The 18,202-nt window shown below is 54.8% G+C and overlaps 1 protein-coding gene across 1 annotated transcript; it reads right to left on the bottom strand.

Annotated features, from left to right (window-relative positions):
* Nucleotides 1-709: 709 nt before the first annotated feature.
* Nucleotides 710-12,951, bottom strand: CDC6 (cell division cycle 6). The gene is made up of 12 exons (XM_034756244.1): nt 12,894-12,951; nt 11,830-12,027; nt 9,361-9,618; nt 9,076-9,275; nt 7,458-7,633; nt 6,935-7,041; nt 6,427-6,566; nt 5,665-5,765; nt 4,087-4,151; nt 2,940-3,154; nt 2,433-2,573; nt 710-1,920 (listed from the first exon to the last, which is right to left on the bottom strand). The coding sequence occupies exons 2-12, from the start codon at nt 12,008-12,010 to the stop codon at nt 1,831-1,833; spliced, it is 1,674 nt and encodes a 557-aa protein (XP_034612135.1). The 5' UTR covers nt 12,011-12,027; nt 12,894-12,951; the 3' UTR covers nt 710-1,830.
* Nucleotides 12,952-18,202: the final 5,251 nt, after the last annotated feature.

Below are 18,202 nucleotides of genomic sequence, written 5' to 3'. Positions count from 1 at the left end.
TAGGTGAACAGCACCACAGAAACTCCTTGTAGCACAGGGCCTAGATGGGTTCCAGTAGCCAGGAACCTGGGTTGCTTGGGGACTGCACATCCCACTCCATTTAAACAGTGGGCATTAGACAGTACCCACTGATTGCACTGGCCATGCATGGTGGCAGCTTACCCCCGCCTGCAGTGTGTGTGGAGAATCGGTGCACCCTGTGGGATAGCAGAGGGGTTCCACACAAGTTAGCATCAGTCTCACAGCCCCACTGAACCCCTTGCAAGGACGGCACCAGGAGAAGGGGGAGGCACAGCCGGCCTATGAAGCAAGCTGCGATTTTGTCGAAGCCTGTATTATTTTTAACATAAGCTGCAGAAAATGTAATCGTGTCTTCTCAGCACTGGAGGATAGTTTCAAAGTGCCTGTCGAGCTGGTCAGAGACTGCCGCACATCAGTGAGAGAGTGGGGCTTTGTGTTTCCCCACCCGTAAATACAGCTGGGCCTATCTCGCAGTGGAGTTCTGTCCTGGCACCCGCCTTTCAGAACACACCTGCTACAGGAGTGAGTCCATCCAACCTGGGAGATGTGGGGGGACAGAGGTTAGGGAGGGACATAACACATGCCCAACGTTCATGGCATTGGCACACATTTTAGTCTGGTCTATGCTCTCACAAGAGGCTCATTACAAACAGATGACACTGATCAGACAGTAAGTCATTTTCAACGCAGAGAGGTTACTTTTTAATTTAAAAATAGATAGGAGAAGGGGTTGCCCAGAATCCCCACACTGTTTGGCCTCACACACGCAATACAGCTTCCTCAAACTTTACAAACTTATTTCAGGCGAAAGAAGCACGGTTCATTGTGCTACAAGAATGCCCCCTGCTGGAGAAAGCTTGCTCCAAGGGCGAATACATCACGATGTCTGAAGTGGGTCACTCCTTAGGGATGCAGGGGAGGGGGAAGAGTAGAATCAAATTAAAACCAATGCCGAGATTAGGAACCTCTGATGCGCAGAGCAGGGTGCAGGCTGGGTGGTGTCATAGGCCAGATGTTCTGTTACTTTCTAGCGCACAGGAAAGGGGAGAAGAAACTGGGTCTTTTGGAAGAGGCCTAACGTGACTCTTCATAATGTCACAAACAAGTAGGAATAAATGTATCCACAGCTTGAACAGTAAGATACACACAGCCCTCAGGGCTTCAGACTAAGCCCTGATCGAGCCCCAGAGACATTAAGCCTCACTAAGAGCGACATCTGCTACGCGGAAATAACTAGACTTCAAAGGAGCCTGGGTTGGGAGCGCAGCGCCTGCCATCTCATTTCCTCCTGCAGCCTCTCGCGCTGCTAATGGTTTCGTTTCTCCAAACAGACTCTTGCTGCCTGAGCACCATCCCTTTGATCTCCAGCTGTTCAAAAAAGGCAACATGATGGCGTACGTGCAGGTTGTGGGGAAAGGATGTCAGGACGGCCAGCAAACATCCTGGATCCAAGAGGGAAATGGAGCCCTGCAAGAGGCTCGGCATAGGGCCTGCAGCCATTCACAAACTGTTCCAAATCCACCACAAGGAGGGTCACTTTGGCTTTGTCTCAGACTCAGGGCATTAGCCACCTCAGCCGGCGGCATATTTAAAAACAAGGATACAGTTAAAAACAAACGAGGCAGCTTTATACCGAGATGTCGTGAGCTGAAGGCAGATCAAATTCATCCTTTTAAACGCTCCACTGCCATGGCTCAGCGTGACCTTCAGCGAAGGTTGTTACCGCGGACAACGGAGCCCAGGCAGTTATTTGTCTAAGACACGGAGAGAGCCATATCCCTTTGAAAAGAGGCATCAAGGTAGAGGAGTCTAGAGCTGCCCCCCCGCCAAGATGTTTCCAATCAAGACGCCGTCCTTGAGGGCATGTTCCACATCCTTCTCCTCTATCTTCAGGGAAACCTGAAGGAGAGACAAGGCTCCTTACTACACAGACCTGCCCAGCATCCGTGGGAGCCAATGAGCACGGCCCAGGCTACTCAAACCCTCACCCGAGGTTACAGGGTCCATACAAGCAGCAGCACCAACAGGAACTGCCTGGTCTCCTGCCGCTCACGCACCGGCCCACCTAGTCCACCACCAGAGCAAAGCACTGGGGCCTTCCGGCCGTAGCCTGCCTCCGAGAGCGGCCGGCGTCAGATCCTCCAGGAGTTAAAATGTCCCCACAACAGAGTCACTGGTCTGAGAGCCCTTCTAGTCCTGGCGCCCGACCGTCAGGTCAGGGCAGCTCTCCCCTGCTATCCATCCCTCCTCAGGGTTCTCCTCGACCCTGCTGGCTCCCCAGCTAACCTGCATTTCCCAGTGCTCTCCTCCCTTTGCCCGCCAGGCCTGTGTGTCGCAGCCACCCCCATTTCTGCAGCAGCTCCCTTTGGAGCCTGTCCCTGGGGAGAAAGCAGCATGGTTTGTGGGGGTACCTTTGTGAGCCTGGCTTCCTTGGCTTTCTTCAGTGCCAGGATGCCCCTGGATTCCAAGAGGGTGGCGAGGGAGAGGCAGTCAGACTGGGCTACGGGTGCCATCTGCTGCCGCCGGCAGACTCTGCTGTAGGCTTCATGTAGCTGGGAGAGGAGCGAGGGAGCAAGCGGTCATCACCCACAGCCACTGAACGCAGGTGAGGGAGACGCACAGGTGCCAGCAAGCCTCCATCCCCATCCGCCTCCCCCTCCCTGGGCTGACCATCTCCAGGTGTGGGGCTAAACCCAATTCCCCCTCCAGAGTGCGTCAACGTCGCTCTGAGCGCCTGCCTGCAAACAAGACGGGCCCACGTCACCTGCCCGGTGGGGCTCACGACTGGACCCGCCAGGTGGAGAAGACTGTCCTTCCCAGGGAGTCGCAACCCCCAACCTACTGCTGTTGGACTAGGGTGGAGCCTGAGGCAAAGAGCTCAGGTTCGTCTCGCCGTACAACCCAACGGCCTGACTCACCTTCCCCAGCGTCACCTCCTTGGCTTTCAGCTGCCTGGCTAGGAGCAGCAGGGAGCAGACCAGAATCTTCTGCTGCAGGGGGAAGGAGTCACTGGCTCCATCACTTCCCAGGGCCATCCTGTCACCATACACATCCGAGATCACCCGGGATATGTGCGGGAGCCCAACTCTCCTAGGAACTGGGGAGACCGAGGCGGAGGTAGCGGGCGATTTACCTGTAGGCCAGACAATGCTGAGTCAGAGGAGATGGGGTTTGATTAATATAGAAGCAACACAACACTAGGACAGGAAATAGGCCAGTGTATTGGCTACTGGCTAAAGGCAACCCAGTCAAGTCCGAGTTGTCAGAAGCCATGGGTTTGAGTGGGATGTAACTATCCCTTCCTTCCCCATCGCACTGGGAACCCAAATCCTGCAGCCCTGGGCCAGTGCGTGGGAACCAGGAAGTGAAACTGATCCATCTAGTTTCACTGTTAGGACACAGCAGGGCAAAATGCCAGTGGCATAAAATGGTGCAAAGAAAAGTGGATTTTTAGAGCAAACTTCATCTTACTATAGTCTGAAGCACCAGGAGTAGAGGGAGAGAGAACCATATTCTATATATATATGGTCACAAAATTGATGAGGACCCAAAGAGCGGGGGATGTTTTAGCCACCCCTAAGAACAGCACATCCTGCATACGGCAGCCAAAAATCCAAGGGGAAGGGCTGAAGTCCTTTGGAACACGGTCTGAGACAGTGCTAATATCTTCCCCCCCCCCCCCCCCCAGCACACTGTCCCTATGTACAGCTTGCACTTGGAAAGGTTCCACTGCGACTATCCCAATCTGAACTCCCGCCCACTCTGTCCCCCCATTTGCGAGCTGCTATTTCACACCTACACTTAAGTGCTTTCATTCTAGTTAAAGCCAGCCCCAGAGACGAGAGCAGGTGTGACCTTCACATCTAGGGCTTTTGCTTCCAGAGAGCTGGAAGGAAAGCTCCTTGCGTGCCAGGCGTTTGTGCAATCTCTTGGGGACCTCCATTCCAGTAATGCGCAAAACACGCCATTGGCAAGGAAGGCTACAATTAAGGTCGAGGAGACTGACAGAAAAATAAAAGCCAAGAGTGCAGAGCTTCCTGACTCAGGCTGGCGGCAGCTACTTACAGCCAGGCAGTGGTTTGAAGACAGTCTGGCTTCTCACATCCAACTCCACCATCTCAATGGCTCGCCTAGGACACAGATTTATGCAAGTTACTTTAGACTGAGCCTTTCGGGCTTGTCAAAACCTAAAACGCCCCAGACCTGAAGGCAGCACCCTTGCCTCTCTGCACTGAAACAGAGCAGCTTGGAACATGAAGGGTTCGCATGCACTCAGGTCAAGTCCTTATCCCCTAGGCACATCCCACACCTGAGCCCCCCTGACTGCCCCACTAAAGAATGGTCCCCTAACAACGACAGGGCACCCATTGGTCTCCAAGCAGGGCTGCTAGCTATAGCCTGGGTCATGCCTCTGTGGGTCATGCTTCTCCTTCAGCTGTGATCACTTTTTAGACATCAACTCCTCACCCCCCCACCTCTTCCAGGAGGCTGGACCCAAACTCCCAAGCATTCCCAGGGCGGGCAGTATCACAGCCAGCAAGTAATAAGCCCTGCACCCAGGGAGAGGAGCTAAACCAGCACGAACACAGAAGTTGTGGGATGCAAACAGCAGCGCACACCCATTAACAGGAGCTCATTTTCATCTCTAAACATGGCCCTAATGAGACAAAATCCCCTAGTTGCTGCAGGGTCACTGATGGATGGAGGCTGGGAGATGAGGTGCCCAGGAAATCATTTGATTTTAAGAAGTGGGCCACAACAGGAAGCAAGAGAACCACTGCGTGCCTGGCAAGATGATGCAGCGTTTGGGTGGCCAGCAGAGCAGGGCAAGGTTCAGATCTGGGCGGGGGGGGCAACCTGACTTTTCCAGCAGTCATGAGTTGTTTCTAGTGTAAAGTATCAGAGGGGTAGCCGTGTTAGTCTGAATCTGTAAAAAGCAACAGAAGGTCCTGTGGCACCTTTAAGACTAACAGGTCTTAAAGGTGCCACAGGATCCTCTGTTTGTTTCTAGTGTAAGTTTTTCCTAGTCCCTCCCAGCCCCAACTGGTAGCCAATGTCCCTCCAATACAGCTGTTTTCCTATTGGGACAACCCTGCTTCTGCCATACTCCCCGCTCAGGATGGCAACTGTCCTGGAGCTGGTACGGACGCCCCAGCTAATGGGTTAGTCCAGAATGTGCCCTTTGGCACAGGCTTAACTGGCACCCCTTTCTGGAGGAGATGTGCCCCAGCAAAGGAAGAGTCCCCAGTGCGGTAGAAAAGTCCTGTCTATAATGAAACTGGAGGAGGAAAACAGCCCCAGAAAGGAAGAACAGGAAGGGGAAAAAAAATTCTGAAGGAAAAACTGGTTCAGCTTCATAAAGAAACCTGCTTGAGAGCTGCTAATGGGGCCTTCTGCAATACAAATGTAATTAACCAATCTCTAGTCACAGCGGGAAGGGCTGGCAGCAGCGCCTTGTCTCACCCTCCATAGGTAATGGGCTGCGAACGTCTCAGACATTAACATGGTCAGGAGGCAGCGCTCCTGCAGCGATGCAAGCCCTCCTTTCAACGCCAGGGAAGCAGCAGCATAATGGAGCCTTAAGTCACGCTCGCTCAAACGACATTGGGTAAGGAGCCTGCCTTCGGAGGCGGCAGCGTTTACCTGCATACGTCCAGTGCCTTGCGAGCATCTCCCGAAACGGCAGAGACTTTCCGGGCACAGAACTGGATGGCAGTGCTGTCCAAGACCTGAGCGCCAGACACCTGCCGAGAGAATGGAGCACAGGGCAGTTATGGAGAGGTCTCCACTGCAGAAGCCGCAGGTGGTCCAATACGGTTCAGACAGAAAATAGCCCATTTGGCTAGATGCATGTGGATTGTGTCACGCACCCCACTGCACCTGGGAAGTTCTCCCACTTGTGTTGGGAAGACAGAGTGCATAACTCACTGCATCATGGCTAAGATCTCACCTCCAGCCCCCAGAGTCTGGAGGATCCAGGGATGCCACTGAGAATGGGATTCCCAACAGCCCGGACTCTGTTCCCTCCAAGGAAGGGGGGTCATCACAACAGGGCAGGAGCCATGCCTGCATTAGGCTTGAGCCTATGCCATTGATTGACCTGCTTGTGGAAAGTCACCAGCTGTCCCTTCTGCCACCAGCTCAGTGGGAAGTGGCAGGGTTGGAGACAGAGCGAGCAATCTCTCACAGAAGCCAGCATTGCAGAAGAGTGCTATGCTGCAGTTAATAAGCAAGATCAGCCAGCTACAACTACAAAGTTTCTTCAAGACAGCACCAGAAAGATGCTCTCGTTGTTCCAGATCTCTGTGTGGACTCGTTCACAGAGGCCAATGTCAACGCAGGAGTCTAAGCTTCTCCCCCAGAGAAGGGGATGAGCCCATGTGGACTTGGCCCCTGGGTTCTTACCTGTCTCAGCCGTTCCTGCAGGATGGAGGCAATCTGCTCCTTTGTGTAAGGTGAGAAGTTTAGCAGCTGGGGTTTGCACTTGGGCCGGGCCTGTAGCCTGGCCAGGATCCGGTCCGTGAGGTCCAGGGCGTTGGCCACTCCTGCGAAGCACATTGAGGCTATTGAGAATGGCAGCCTGGGCTAACAGGGAGTGAGATCTTCCAGGGTCAGAGAATCATGTGCAAGGCTCTGCATTGATCATGCATCCTGGGGCTGGGCAAGGACAGTTTTTAATGCACCCATCAGGGGATAGGTTTGCTACAGTAACTAGACTGATTTCTGTTGCCAGAAGCCAGCTTCATAATCTTCCCCGGCTTTCTCCAAGAGGAAAATGCCAGGGCACCTCCTGCAGGAGGATGGGTATGTGCCATCCCCTCAGGGCACTCCCACACAGAGCTTCTGCAGCCACAGGGCATTTCAACGGCAGCACCAGGCCAAAGCACTGTCACGGCACAACTGACACACTTACCGATGAGGACAAGCCTGGAGCCAATGAGCCAAGGCCACTCAAACACTGTGTAGAGCACGTCCTGTCCTTTGCTGTCCAGCTGGTCCATCTCATCCAGCACCAGCACGCTATGCAAAGGCAGGAAAGAAAGCCCAGCTCAGCACCGAGGCATTGCCCTGGGGGCAAGGAGATTAACCGGCCCCTGCTGAAGAATGGCCAGGCAATCCCCCCTGTCGCTCGGGACATGGCAGAGGCAGGGTGCAACCCTTCCCTGACACAGCCTGTGCTTCGTAACAAAATAAGGGCCTGGTTTTTCCACGATGCCAAGCGCCCACATCCCACCCTGACTTCCCCTGCCGCTGGCGGTGCGCCGCACCTCTGGAAAATCAAGCCCTCGGCACCTGGGTGTGGAGAGGCACCGACCAGCTGCAATGACTAGGGGAATTGTGGCTGGGAACACAGCTATCACACAGGCCCAGCCGCTGGCCTGGTCACACGGAGCGGCTCACAGCACTTTGGGAGCGTTTCAGAGCACAGTACTCACGTCATGGGCATCCCCTCTGCTGTCAGCTGCTTCTCCAGCTTCCTCACCAAGTCTCTCCCAGCTACCTTGGACGCCCCCTGCTGGCCCATCTGCTCAGCTATGGCTAGGAACACGGCCTGGGAGCTGCTGAGGGACATGCAGTTCAGGACAATGGTTTTGCTGCCCGGGAGCTCACTCTGCCACGGGGAGAAAAGGGAGAATTAGAGAGCCAGCAAGTCACAGCTCAGATCCCTTCCCACGCACCGTCCTGCACCCGGGAAAGGCTCAGGCGAGCCAAGCAGATCAGCGCACCACAGCAAAGGACAACGCAGCTCAGCTGACCCAGGTTTTGGTAGTCGGTCGAGAGCAGAGACCGCCTAGCAGCCATCTCCCTTTCCCAGGGCACCAATCCCCCAGCATAATCACAGCAAATTCATGCCTCCCACCCTCACTTTCAAGGTGTCTCCCTCGCTCTCTCCCTTATGTCCCTCGGCCTCTGGCCTGGTCTACACCTAGAACTCACTCTGCACATACTAGAACTTCAGTTGGGAGAAGTTATGTTGCTCAGGGATGTGAATAAGCCACCCCCCCCCCCCCCCGAGCAATGTAAGTCACACTGACCTAAGCGCCAGCGTGGACAGCGCTATATCGATGAAGAGACTCTCCTGCCAACAGAGCTACCACCGTTCACAAGGGCTGGAGTAATGAAGTTGTCAGGAGAGCTCTCCCCCGTTGGCGTAGAGCACCTGCATTAGCTGTAATGCTCTGTAGGATAGCCATCGCCTTAGATCAAGCTAGCTACATCACTCTTGGATGAATTTTTCATCCCCAAGAGACATAATTAAGCCAAGCAAAGCTCCCGTGTACACAGTGCTAGGGCAGGGGAAGAATTCTTCCCCCAGCCTAGCTACTGCATCTCGGAGACATGGACTAACTAAAGCGATGGAAGAAGCCCTTCCATCGCTGTAGGAAGAGTCTACGTTACCGTGGTGCAGCTGGAGCGTATCTAGTGCAGACTTACTCCGAGTTCCGCTCTCCAACTCGGATTCTCATGGCAGCCTCTCCTCTTAAGGAAACACCCTCAACCATCTCCTCCTCAAACCCCACTCTGCCCCAAGCACATGCTCTATCTCGTTATTCCCCCTCCACATGCACTGCATTTAACTGCCTGAACCAGACTACGCACCGCAGGACAGGGACCAGGGTAAGCGTTCGTAGATTGCTCTGCACATACGTGGAGCTACAAGATGCCCAAACTCCAGTAATCAGAGGTGCTAATGCTGACTGGGGATGGCAGATTAAACCAAACATGAAGCATTAAGGCCAAAGCGTTTGAGCTGTGGTGAACCAGAAGAGCAGCCTTAAGGAGGGACCTGAGAAGCAAAGTCACCCCACTGTTTGCTCCCTTCCCTGTATGCTCCAAACCACCTGTGTGATTTGCCTCAAACTTCCCAGGAAAATCCATCCCACATAAAATCACCCAAGAAAGATCTCAGGGGAACCAGATTTTGTTTGCCAAAGGTAGGGGGTACACGGGGCTTATAGCAGGTAGGCATGTTCCTGCTGTAGCTACAGCAGAGACGCTGACATCCATAACAGCATTTGAGACAGGTGTCTGAACCTCCAACCACAGCCATACCTGGAAGTCTTGCAGGATTCTGCTCAGACAGGCAGTTTTTCCAGTGCCAGGAGCACCGGAGATGTAAAGACTGCCAGGTTTCTCCCCACAGACATGTTCTTTCAGGAACTGCCTGATGGCATCAGTCTCCTTCTCCCTGGCAAGAAGCCGGTCAGGGACAGCTGTGTGCAGAACGCTCTTCGCCTGCTGATAACAAGTGCCTATGCCAGATAGAGAGACACATCAGAGAAAGACGCGGAAGTGCCCTGGGGCCTGTTCTCCACCAGACATTGCATCAACACCTACCTTCCTGCTTGAACAGCTGGATGCACACAGGTTGCTTGTTGAGACAAGAGCGCTCAGAGCTTCTTGGGGTCTCCTGCCGCTTGTGGAGCGGGGACGGCACCAAGTTGTTCCTCTTGCCAGGAGAGTCGGTCGTTGGCTGCTCGGTGAAGAACAAGCGTCGCCCCTTGTGAGAAGCAGATGGGAGCTCATTCTCCCCCTTGCTCTGCTTCGTCGGGGAGCAGGGCAGTGACTGGGGGATGTTGCACAGGTTGTCATCGCCTGCAGGAGGGAGAAGCGCCAAGTTCAATAAGTAGCAGCGGCCAATGGAGAGGTAAATGGCTGGAGGAAGGTGACCAACTTACATTGCAGGGTCAGGGCATGCTGTGAAAGCCAGGCTAGGACCTCAACCCCACGAGAAATTTAGAACGGCACCCGGGGGGTGACTACAATTAATGGGCCAAGGGGAAATTAGTCCCAATATTAGCAAAAGCTCCCTGAGACAGACCGATCCAGCTGTGGGCCAGCCCCCCAGGGAACAGTTTCATCTGTTGCTTGGGATCCTTCATAAGACAATAGAACAATCCTACATTGACCTCAGGGAGGGGGAACTTCGCTTAGTCTACAGAGCCCAGGAGAAGCCTGCTGGCTCTAACACAGGGTTAACGCTTCCATTGCAATCCCTGAGCAGTGGTTTCCATTGAAGACCACGTATCATTTCTGACCTCAGCAGACTCCCACTGATGTCAGTGGGAGGCTGGCACAGATCAAAAGTGGAACAGCATTTATGTGGTGACTAAGCTTTCAGCCACCTTGGCTTGTTTGTTCAGTGTCTCGTCATGTTCATCATCACTTAGTGGGAAAAATTTGTTCCCCTTTAGGAACAGCACCATTCCCGCCCTGTTTCCTTCCTTCCCCATCTTCCTCTCCCCCTTCTCTGAGCTCTTTGCCCTGCAGCAACTCCTAGGTCCCACTAGAGTTGCCAACTTTCTACTTGCACAAAACCAAAAACTCCTGCCCCACCCCCACTCCCTCCATCCTCCAGTCCCTCTGTCTGCTCATTTTCAACAGGCTGGCTCAGGGGGTTGGGGTTCAGGAGGGGATGAGGGCTTTGACTGGGGGTGCAAGCTCTGGTGTGGGGCTGGGGATGAAGGATTTGGGGTGCAGGAGTGGGCTCCAAGCTGGGGCTGAGGGGTTTAGAGTGTGGAAGGGGCTCCGGGCTAAGGCAGGGGGTTGGGGTGTGGGAAGGGGTAACATGCTCTGGCTGGGGTGCAGGTTCCAGTGTGAGACCAGAAATGAGGGGTGCAGGAGGGGGCTCTGGGCTGGGGAAGGGGATTGGGATGCAGGGGGTGGGGTGAAGGAGGGTGCTCTGGGCTGGGATCAAGGGGTTCAGAGGGCAGGAAGGGGATCAGGGCTCGGACAGGGGCACAGGAGGGGGTCAGGGTGCAGGCTCCAGGAAGTGCTTACCTCAAGCAGCTCCCAAAAGCAGCAGCATGTCCCCCACTCCGGTTCCTAGGCGGAGGGGCAGCCAATGGGCGCTGCAGAGCTGTTGCTTGGGATGGGGCCAGCATGCAGAGCCCCCGGCTGTCCCTACACGTAGGAGCAGGAGGACATGCCACTGCTTCCAGGAGCTGCAGGGAGCCTGCCTTGTCCCACTGAGCCGTTGATCAGACTTTTAACGGCCCCACGCCTGGCAATCCTAGGTCCCACCTCCACACCCCTGGGGTCCACTCCCACTTCCCTATTCCACCCACTAAAATAATCGTAGGGTCCTAGAGTGAATATTTCAGTGATGAGTGGAGTGGGGAATGGACACCTCTCCGAATCCTTGGTCCAGGCTGTCTAGAGACCCGAGTCAGTACTGCCTTAGTTACACTCAGTTCACAATTGACAGGCTCTTAGGGATTTGGGGGTGGGGGGCGGGGCGTGTTTGGAAATAAAAGTGTTACCAATATAATTATGTCAGTTTGGAGTGTGACATTTTACTGACATAGTTATACAGGTCTAAGCTTCTGTGTGGATGCAGTTGCACTAGTGTAGAGGTGCCTTATATCTGCATCCACATTAGGAGGCTTGCACCACTCTAACTTAACTATGCCAGTATAAGGGGCAAAAATTTCTAGCGCTGACAAGCCCTTAGATGCTGGATATGAGATGCAACATATCTATCCCAAGAAAACTGGACTTGGCCCATGGCCTGGGCGTTTGCCACCACACCCAGAAGGCTGCGAGGGCGACTAACGAGGTAGTTCTTTGCTACCCAAGAAACAAGGCCCAATTCTCAGGCGTTTAGCAATCATGGTGCCTCCTTTTTTTCAGGTGGAAAGGAAAAGAAAGGCCTGCTGTCTGTGGGGTGTAGGGAACAGTCTGGTAGCGCCCATGGGAACGGTGAGCTCCAAGTGTGGGGCTGGGAGCCAGGAACCCTGAACTCTCATTCGGGTTCTGGCCCTGCAAGAGGTGGGGGGCAGGGTAAGTCCCCTGGCAGTACCTCACCTAGGCGTTTGCGGGGGCTCAGCGGCAGGACCTTCTCCCGGGGTGAGAGCGTCAGGAGGGTCACCCTGGTGGGGTTCGAGGGGGCATCTTTGCAACCCGCAGCGGGCGCGCCGGGCGTCCTGGACTGTTTCCTCCGGGGGAAGTCGATAGCGGCCTGGGTCTGCGACCTGGTGCTGGGCATGGCTGCCACACGGATACCTGGGGGGGCAGGGAAACCGCTGGCCTCAGAATCATCCCCTCCCCATAAGGGGCAACGGCCCCCTCACAACGCTGGGCGGGGAAGGGGGGAGGCTCAGCAGCTAGATAGGAAACGCACACCCCCGGCCGACCCCCTGCACAGGAGCGGGCTGGAGCCATGGGACTCAGCCAAGAACCCACTCCCCGTGAATACTTCCCGCGCCCCCCCCACCCAGGCACCGCGCCCCTCCCCCCACCCCATCCTCACCCCTCCCCCACCTAGCACCACACCCCCACCCCTCCTGCAGCCCCCACAACCAGGCACTGCGCCCCTCACCCCCGCCCCATGCGGCACCGCACCCCTCCCCCACTTCCCCCCCCACCAGGCACCGCACCCCTCCCCCCCACCCCATCCTCACCCCTCCCCCACCTAGCACCACACCCCCACCCCTCCTGCAGCCCCCACAACCAGGCACTGCGCCCCTCACCCCCGCCCCATGCGGCACCGCACCCCTCCCCCACTTCCCCCCCCACCAGGCACCGCACCCCTCCCCCCCACCCCATCCTCACCCCTCCCCCACCTAGCACCACACCCCCACCCCTCCTGCAGCCCCCACAACCAGGCACTGCGCCCCTCACCCCCGCCCCATGCGGCACCGCACCCCTCCCCCACTTCCCCCCCCACCAGGCACCGCACCCCTCCCCCCCACCCCATCCTCACCCCTCCCCCACCTAGCACCACACCCCCACCCCTCCTGCAGCCCCCACAACCAGGCACTGCGCCCCTCACCCCCGCCCCATGCGGCACGGCACCGCACCCCCCCACCAGGCACCGCACCCGGCACCGCGCCCCAGCCTCGCCCCTCCCCCACCCGGCCCCCTCTCACCCCGACTCCCGCTCCGCACCGAGCTCCCAGCGCGCTCTCGCTCTCACTCACTTCCCGCCACCGGCCCGAACTGGCCCCGCCCACGCGCCCCATAGGCTCCTCCGCCCGCCGCCTCCGCCAATCGCGCGGCTCCGCGCCAAGCCAGGCCACGGCCCCGAGCTGCCCGGCGGCCAATCAGCGCCCAGAGCGCCGCCGCCGCGACCCCCCCCACCCCACCCCTTCCCTGGAAACCGAGGCCCCCGCGGCGGACTACGGCTCCCAGCAGCCCATGCGGCAGGGCTGGTGCCGCATCGCGCGGTCACGGGGCGTGGTGCACGCCGGGAGATGGAGTCCCCGTGGAAAGACGCGTGCTGGGACTGACAGTCCGTGCAGGGGGGGAGCTCCGGGGGGGGGGGGGGAAGACTGTCCCTGCTTGCCCCCCTCCCCGGCTGGCACCGGCCTCGCAGCCACAGGGGGGGCAGCGCGCCCCGGGGTGCAGGGGGAGCTTGCTGGGGCTGGGGGCCAGAGAGGGACAATACGGGCCTGGGGGCAGCAGGAGCCGGCCCGGCCTGGCGGTTCTTGCTCTGGGCCGGGCCGGGCCCCTGGGACCCCCGTGTTTGGGGAGCAGGCGGGAGCCGAGCCACACGCAGACCTGGCAAAGCGCCGGGGGGGTTAGAACATCAGAACGGCCAGACTGGGTCAGACCAAACGTCCATCCGGCCCAGCGTCCGGTCTGCTGACACTGGCCAATGCCAGGTGCCCCGGGGGGGATGAACAGAACAGGGACTCATCCAGTGATCCATCCTCTGTCGCCCATTGCCAGCTTCTGGCAAACAGAGGCTAAGGACACCGTCCCTGCCCAGCCTGGCTAAAAGTTCATGGACGATAGGTCCGTCAATGGCTAATCTAGTTCTTTTTTGAACCCTGTTAGGGTCTTGGCCTTCCCAACATCCTCAGGCAAGGAGTTCCACAGGTTGACTGTGCATTATGTGAAGAAATACTTTTGTTTTAAACCTAAAATGGGGACACCCAGGTGCTCCCCAACAGTGCTGCACCCCTCCCCCAGGCCTGGGGACATAGCTTCCCCCCCCCCCCCCCCCCACCCGCAAGGAACACAGCAGGTTAGCCCTGGCCTGCTGGAAGGGTTGTGGAAGATCTGACCATCCAACCACCAGTGGAAATGGTACTGCTCTCTTCTTCAGGGACCAGACCCGGGCCATACCATTAGCAATACACACACATCCACCTCCTTCCCCTAAACACAAAGGCACATGGGCCTAGCCCCAACAGAGCGAGAGAACATTTGCAATCACTGATGAGAAAAAGGACGGTGCCTGCAATTAACTATATCACAAATTAATTAGTAACAGGGCAGGAAGGCAGAAAGCTGCTTAACGAAACTCCAGGGGTGGTGCATGATAGTTATGGTGATCAAGTAGCCACAGCCTACCTCAGCAGGCATAACATGAGCAGAGAAGCCAAGGACGGAAGCCTCTTCTCTGGGGCTAAGGTAGCTAGTCTGGGAAGTTTATACCACTGCTGCCTGGACTCTCGCTGGAGGGAGGAGGACCGTTGCCACTAAACAAAAAGCCACTCAGGTATTTTTTGTAAGCCTGCTAAAACCCCCCCTTTTAAACAATGTAAGTCTCTCTCCAAGGCTGATGGGCAGGGTGGGAACAGCCCTGGGTGTATTGTTAAAGAAGCCTGCTAAATGCAAACTGGGACAAGGTGCCTGTAGATAAGGGTTAATATTAACCAAGTTCTCTCTTTCCCTCACCTCCACTCTTCTCCCCACAACCACACAGGCCAGAAGATAAAGAGAATTGATAAAAGCACAAATTACATCTTCCTCTTATGAACTGTAGCAGTGAGGCTCCAACTGAGGCCAGGGTACTAGGTACTTTCCAAACACAATGCATGAAACCGTTCCTGCCCAGCCAGGTATATAATCTAAACTGGGGGGAGAGGCACAGAGGGGCTTACCCAGGTCACAGAACTGAGACTAGACCCTAGGTCTCTAGGATCAAAGGGCAATCCCATACCATTTATACAGCACAGCTTCTCAACCACGTGAGAAAAAGGTCAGCCAGCTCTAAGCACCTACGACTGAAGAATCCAACCTGCTGCAGCCGGCCCCAAGCAGTGGAGTTATGGGGGTCAGCAATGAGCAGATTTTTTAAATCTTAAGGCAGTACTGCAAACTGGGCAGGCAGTGACGGGTGCCAGCGGGCTCTGTGCTCATCTGCACCAATCATTTGCATTCCACAGAACGTTTACCTTCATTATGGTGAAGCAGCCGGGCGCAGACTCTTTCCCCTTCATGGAAGCCCTAGTTCTAGGAGAATTTAGAATGACAAACTCCGGGAGCTACGAGATAGCTGGGTTCAGGGCACGCCCTGGGTCAGAATTCCTCTATGCAGAGGAAGTGGGATTCTTATTTATTCAGCCACTAGGCCAGGAGTCCTTGGATAGCACCCAGCTCTGAGAAGTTTCCAAAGCGGAATTTTCAGAAAGGGGAGAACGTGACTAGTTTCAATACCATTGTTGCTTCCACTCAGCCCTGCCGCCTCTGGGCTCTGCAGAGAAGCTCCCATCCAGATGTAGGGAGCTCGGCCTGGCCTGACCGTGCTCGCGTGAAGGTCTGGCCAGGCCAAGCAGCCCGGCTGAATCCCTGTTATGTCACAAAAACAGACAGGGGCAGCATTTGCTAATGAGACCTTCCAGCCCAGCCAGTAGCAAGTTGCAGGTTAGCTGCCTGTTCCATTGGCATCCTCTGCCTTGCAGATCGCTTGATTGCAAACTTCGGGGCTGCTGAAGCCTTGGGTTTTCCCCTCGTTCCTTCCTATCTGAGAATCTCAACGCACCTCACAGGCCCAGAACACGGAGATAGGGAAAAATCCCCCAGTAGAGAAATGGGGAAACTGAGGCACAGAGCTCTAAAGCCACCCTTTTTCAAATGTCTAGAGCCACCCCCCATTTTCAGAAGGGCTGAGCTGCTGCGTCTCCCACTGAAATCCATGGATTTGGGGGCACTCCGCACCTCTGAGAAAAATCCCATCCAAGGCCTCTCAGGCCAGGCACTCCAAATCCTAGGTGGTGGCTACCTTTCTGACACTCGCTGAGGAGCTGCACAGAACCGGACATGATACTTGGCACTTAGCTAGTGAGCTACAAGGAAACAGCTCAGAGCGCCTCAGGAAAGGCAGGTCTGGCTCACCCCATTTTACAGAGGTGGACTGTGAAAACCCAGGCAGGTGAAATGATCTCTCCATCCAGCTGTTCTTTCCGCTGGGAGATGAGAGCGCAGGGATTCCCCAACCTGGCCAGCAGGTCCTCAGGCAGCGCCACACGGTAAGAATCCGAAGCACAACAGAGCATTGGGATTATTATTTTAATAGTGAGGTTTAAAGAATTGCATGTAGGAGAGACAGGAAGAAGCATACAAAATTAGACCAGAATCTGAGCTACAGTGCACATCCCTCCAAGGGAGAAGTCAAACCTTTAGAGATGGCTACAGTCTTGCAGCAAAATGTAACAAAAAAAGAAACATACAATAAATTATAAAAATCCAGCTAATGTGCGGACTCCACGCACAGGTCAGGTCTGGTACATGTATACAACGGGCCATTGAATGCTCGAGCTCTTCCAGGCTGAGGAGCAGCTGCAGGGGGAGAGACTCAAGAAACTGGAACCCTTCAGTGGCGCTGCAGTCAAGAGGAAGTGGGGATTTAAACTAGGAGCAAACAGGTGGAAGGAAAAACAAATCGCAGTGGTGGGAATATGCAGGCGGAATTGCTTCAGTCCGCAAAGCACAAGGAGAGGAGTCCGAAATGCTTTGGACACAGGTAAGGCACCGGAAGCATGAACGGAGAAAGTGTTTCCATTGACTGGTCTCTTGCTGAAGACCCACCGAGCCTCTCCATTCTGCAGCCCTTCGGAACTGCTCCAGGTGCAATGCAAGACTACGAAAAACAGGACTGTTAGGAACTCTGTTTCCAGCTATCCCTATGATCCCAAAGAGGGCCCAACACAGCCTTGCTAGCTGGAGCATCCAAACTGCTCGCTCGCCTTTTGGGGGGTGGACACACCTCCTCGTTGGTGCAGTGTCTAGTGCTACAAAAAGCCCAGGCTCAAGGGCCCCATTTCAAGCAGTCAGGAAAAAAGAAAGAAAAAAAAAATCAAGCAAACCCCACGCTATGTTAAAAGCTTCGGTCTAGTTCTTTCTTCTCACTAGTCCTATGGTGTGAAGGTGGTCAGGCTAGTTGAGGAAGCATCACATTGGCATACAGTGGTATCTTCTTGTTCTTCCTTCTGCCCCTCTTCCCCACCCAAACAATTCTACGCCTCCTTTAAGGGCTCCCAGTGATCTACCATTAGCAGCATCCTTTGATGAGTCACGCACCAGTCTGGCAGAACCATCTTGGATACTCCCCGAATTGCTGGTTCAGCCTGCGGTTCCCCACTGACCGATAAACGGCCAAGGCGTACAGACAGCACAGCAGTGAGATGAAGGAAACGCTAACAGGTCTCCGATGAGCAATGGAAGTCCCACAAAACACATACAAGACAACATTCGAAACACCCAACAGCAAAGTGCTTTGGCCCAAAAGTTGTGATTTGAACAGATGTGCATCTTTATTATTTTTATTTAAATGCAATTTCAAGCTTATTGGTTTTTATTTTTTCCTTTTAAAAGAACCCCCTCTGCTTCCAAAACAAGACTTACAGGAAGCGAACATTACAGGGAAAGACTTTTTTTCCTTTTTTAAAATTTATTTAAACAAAAATGCACAGTGCATTAACTTCTCTTCCAACCAGCTAAGCTGGGCAGATATTTTTCCTCCAGAAAAACAAACAAAAAAACCCCAAATTTCCTGTAACTGGGCAGTGGTCCTCAACATGAGTGCTGCCTAGTTCGAACGTAAAAAGGATACATTTCCATCATCATAGAAAAAGAGCAGTTTAAAGGTGAGGATTTTAGTATACTTGCAACAAGCCCACCTTAATCCTATATTACAAGCTTTTTACAACATACAAAATAGATCAGTAACTATGATTAATGTAACCCCTCCCTGTTAGAGAGTAAATATACAGAATCATCATCAATCTGGTACCAACAGGAGGACAGAAGTAGTGTATAAGGCAAAACAACAGCTAGGTACTGGATTATTATTAGAAACCCTTCCATGGAATATGAACAGTCATTAGCTAGTTTGGCCAAACGAGGCAATTCCCCCCATGAAAAAGAGAGAGAGTGTTTTCATGCTACCATGCAACCCGCAGTCAGAACACAAGGACCCTGATCTCCCCCCCACAGATTAAAACCTATT

The sequence above is a fragment of the Trachemys scripta genome, chromosome 23 (genome assembly GCF_013100865.1).
Source record: "Trachemys scripta elegans isolate TJP31775 chromosome 23, CAS_Tse_1.0, whole genome shotgun sequence".
NCBI classification, from domain to species: Eukaryota; Metazoa; Chordata; order Testudines; family Emydidae; genus Trachemys; species Trachemys scripta.
Note: the sequence above shows the minus strand (reverse complement) of the source record. Positions and strands in the feature narration are given on the sequence as shown.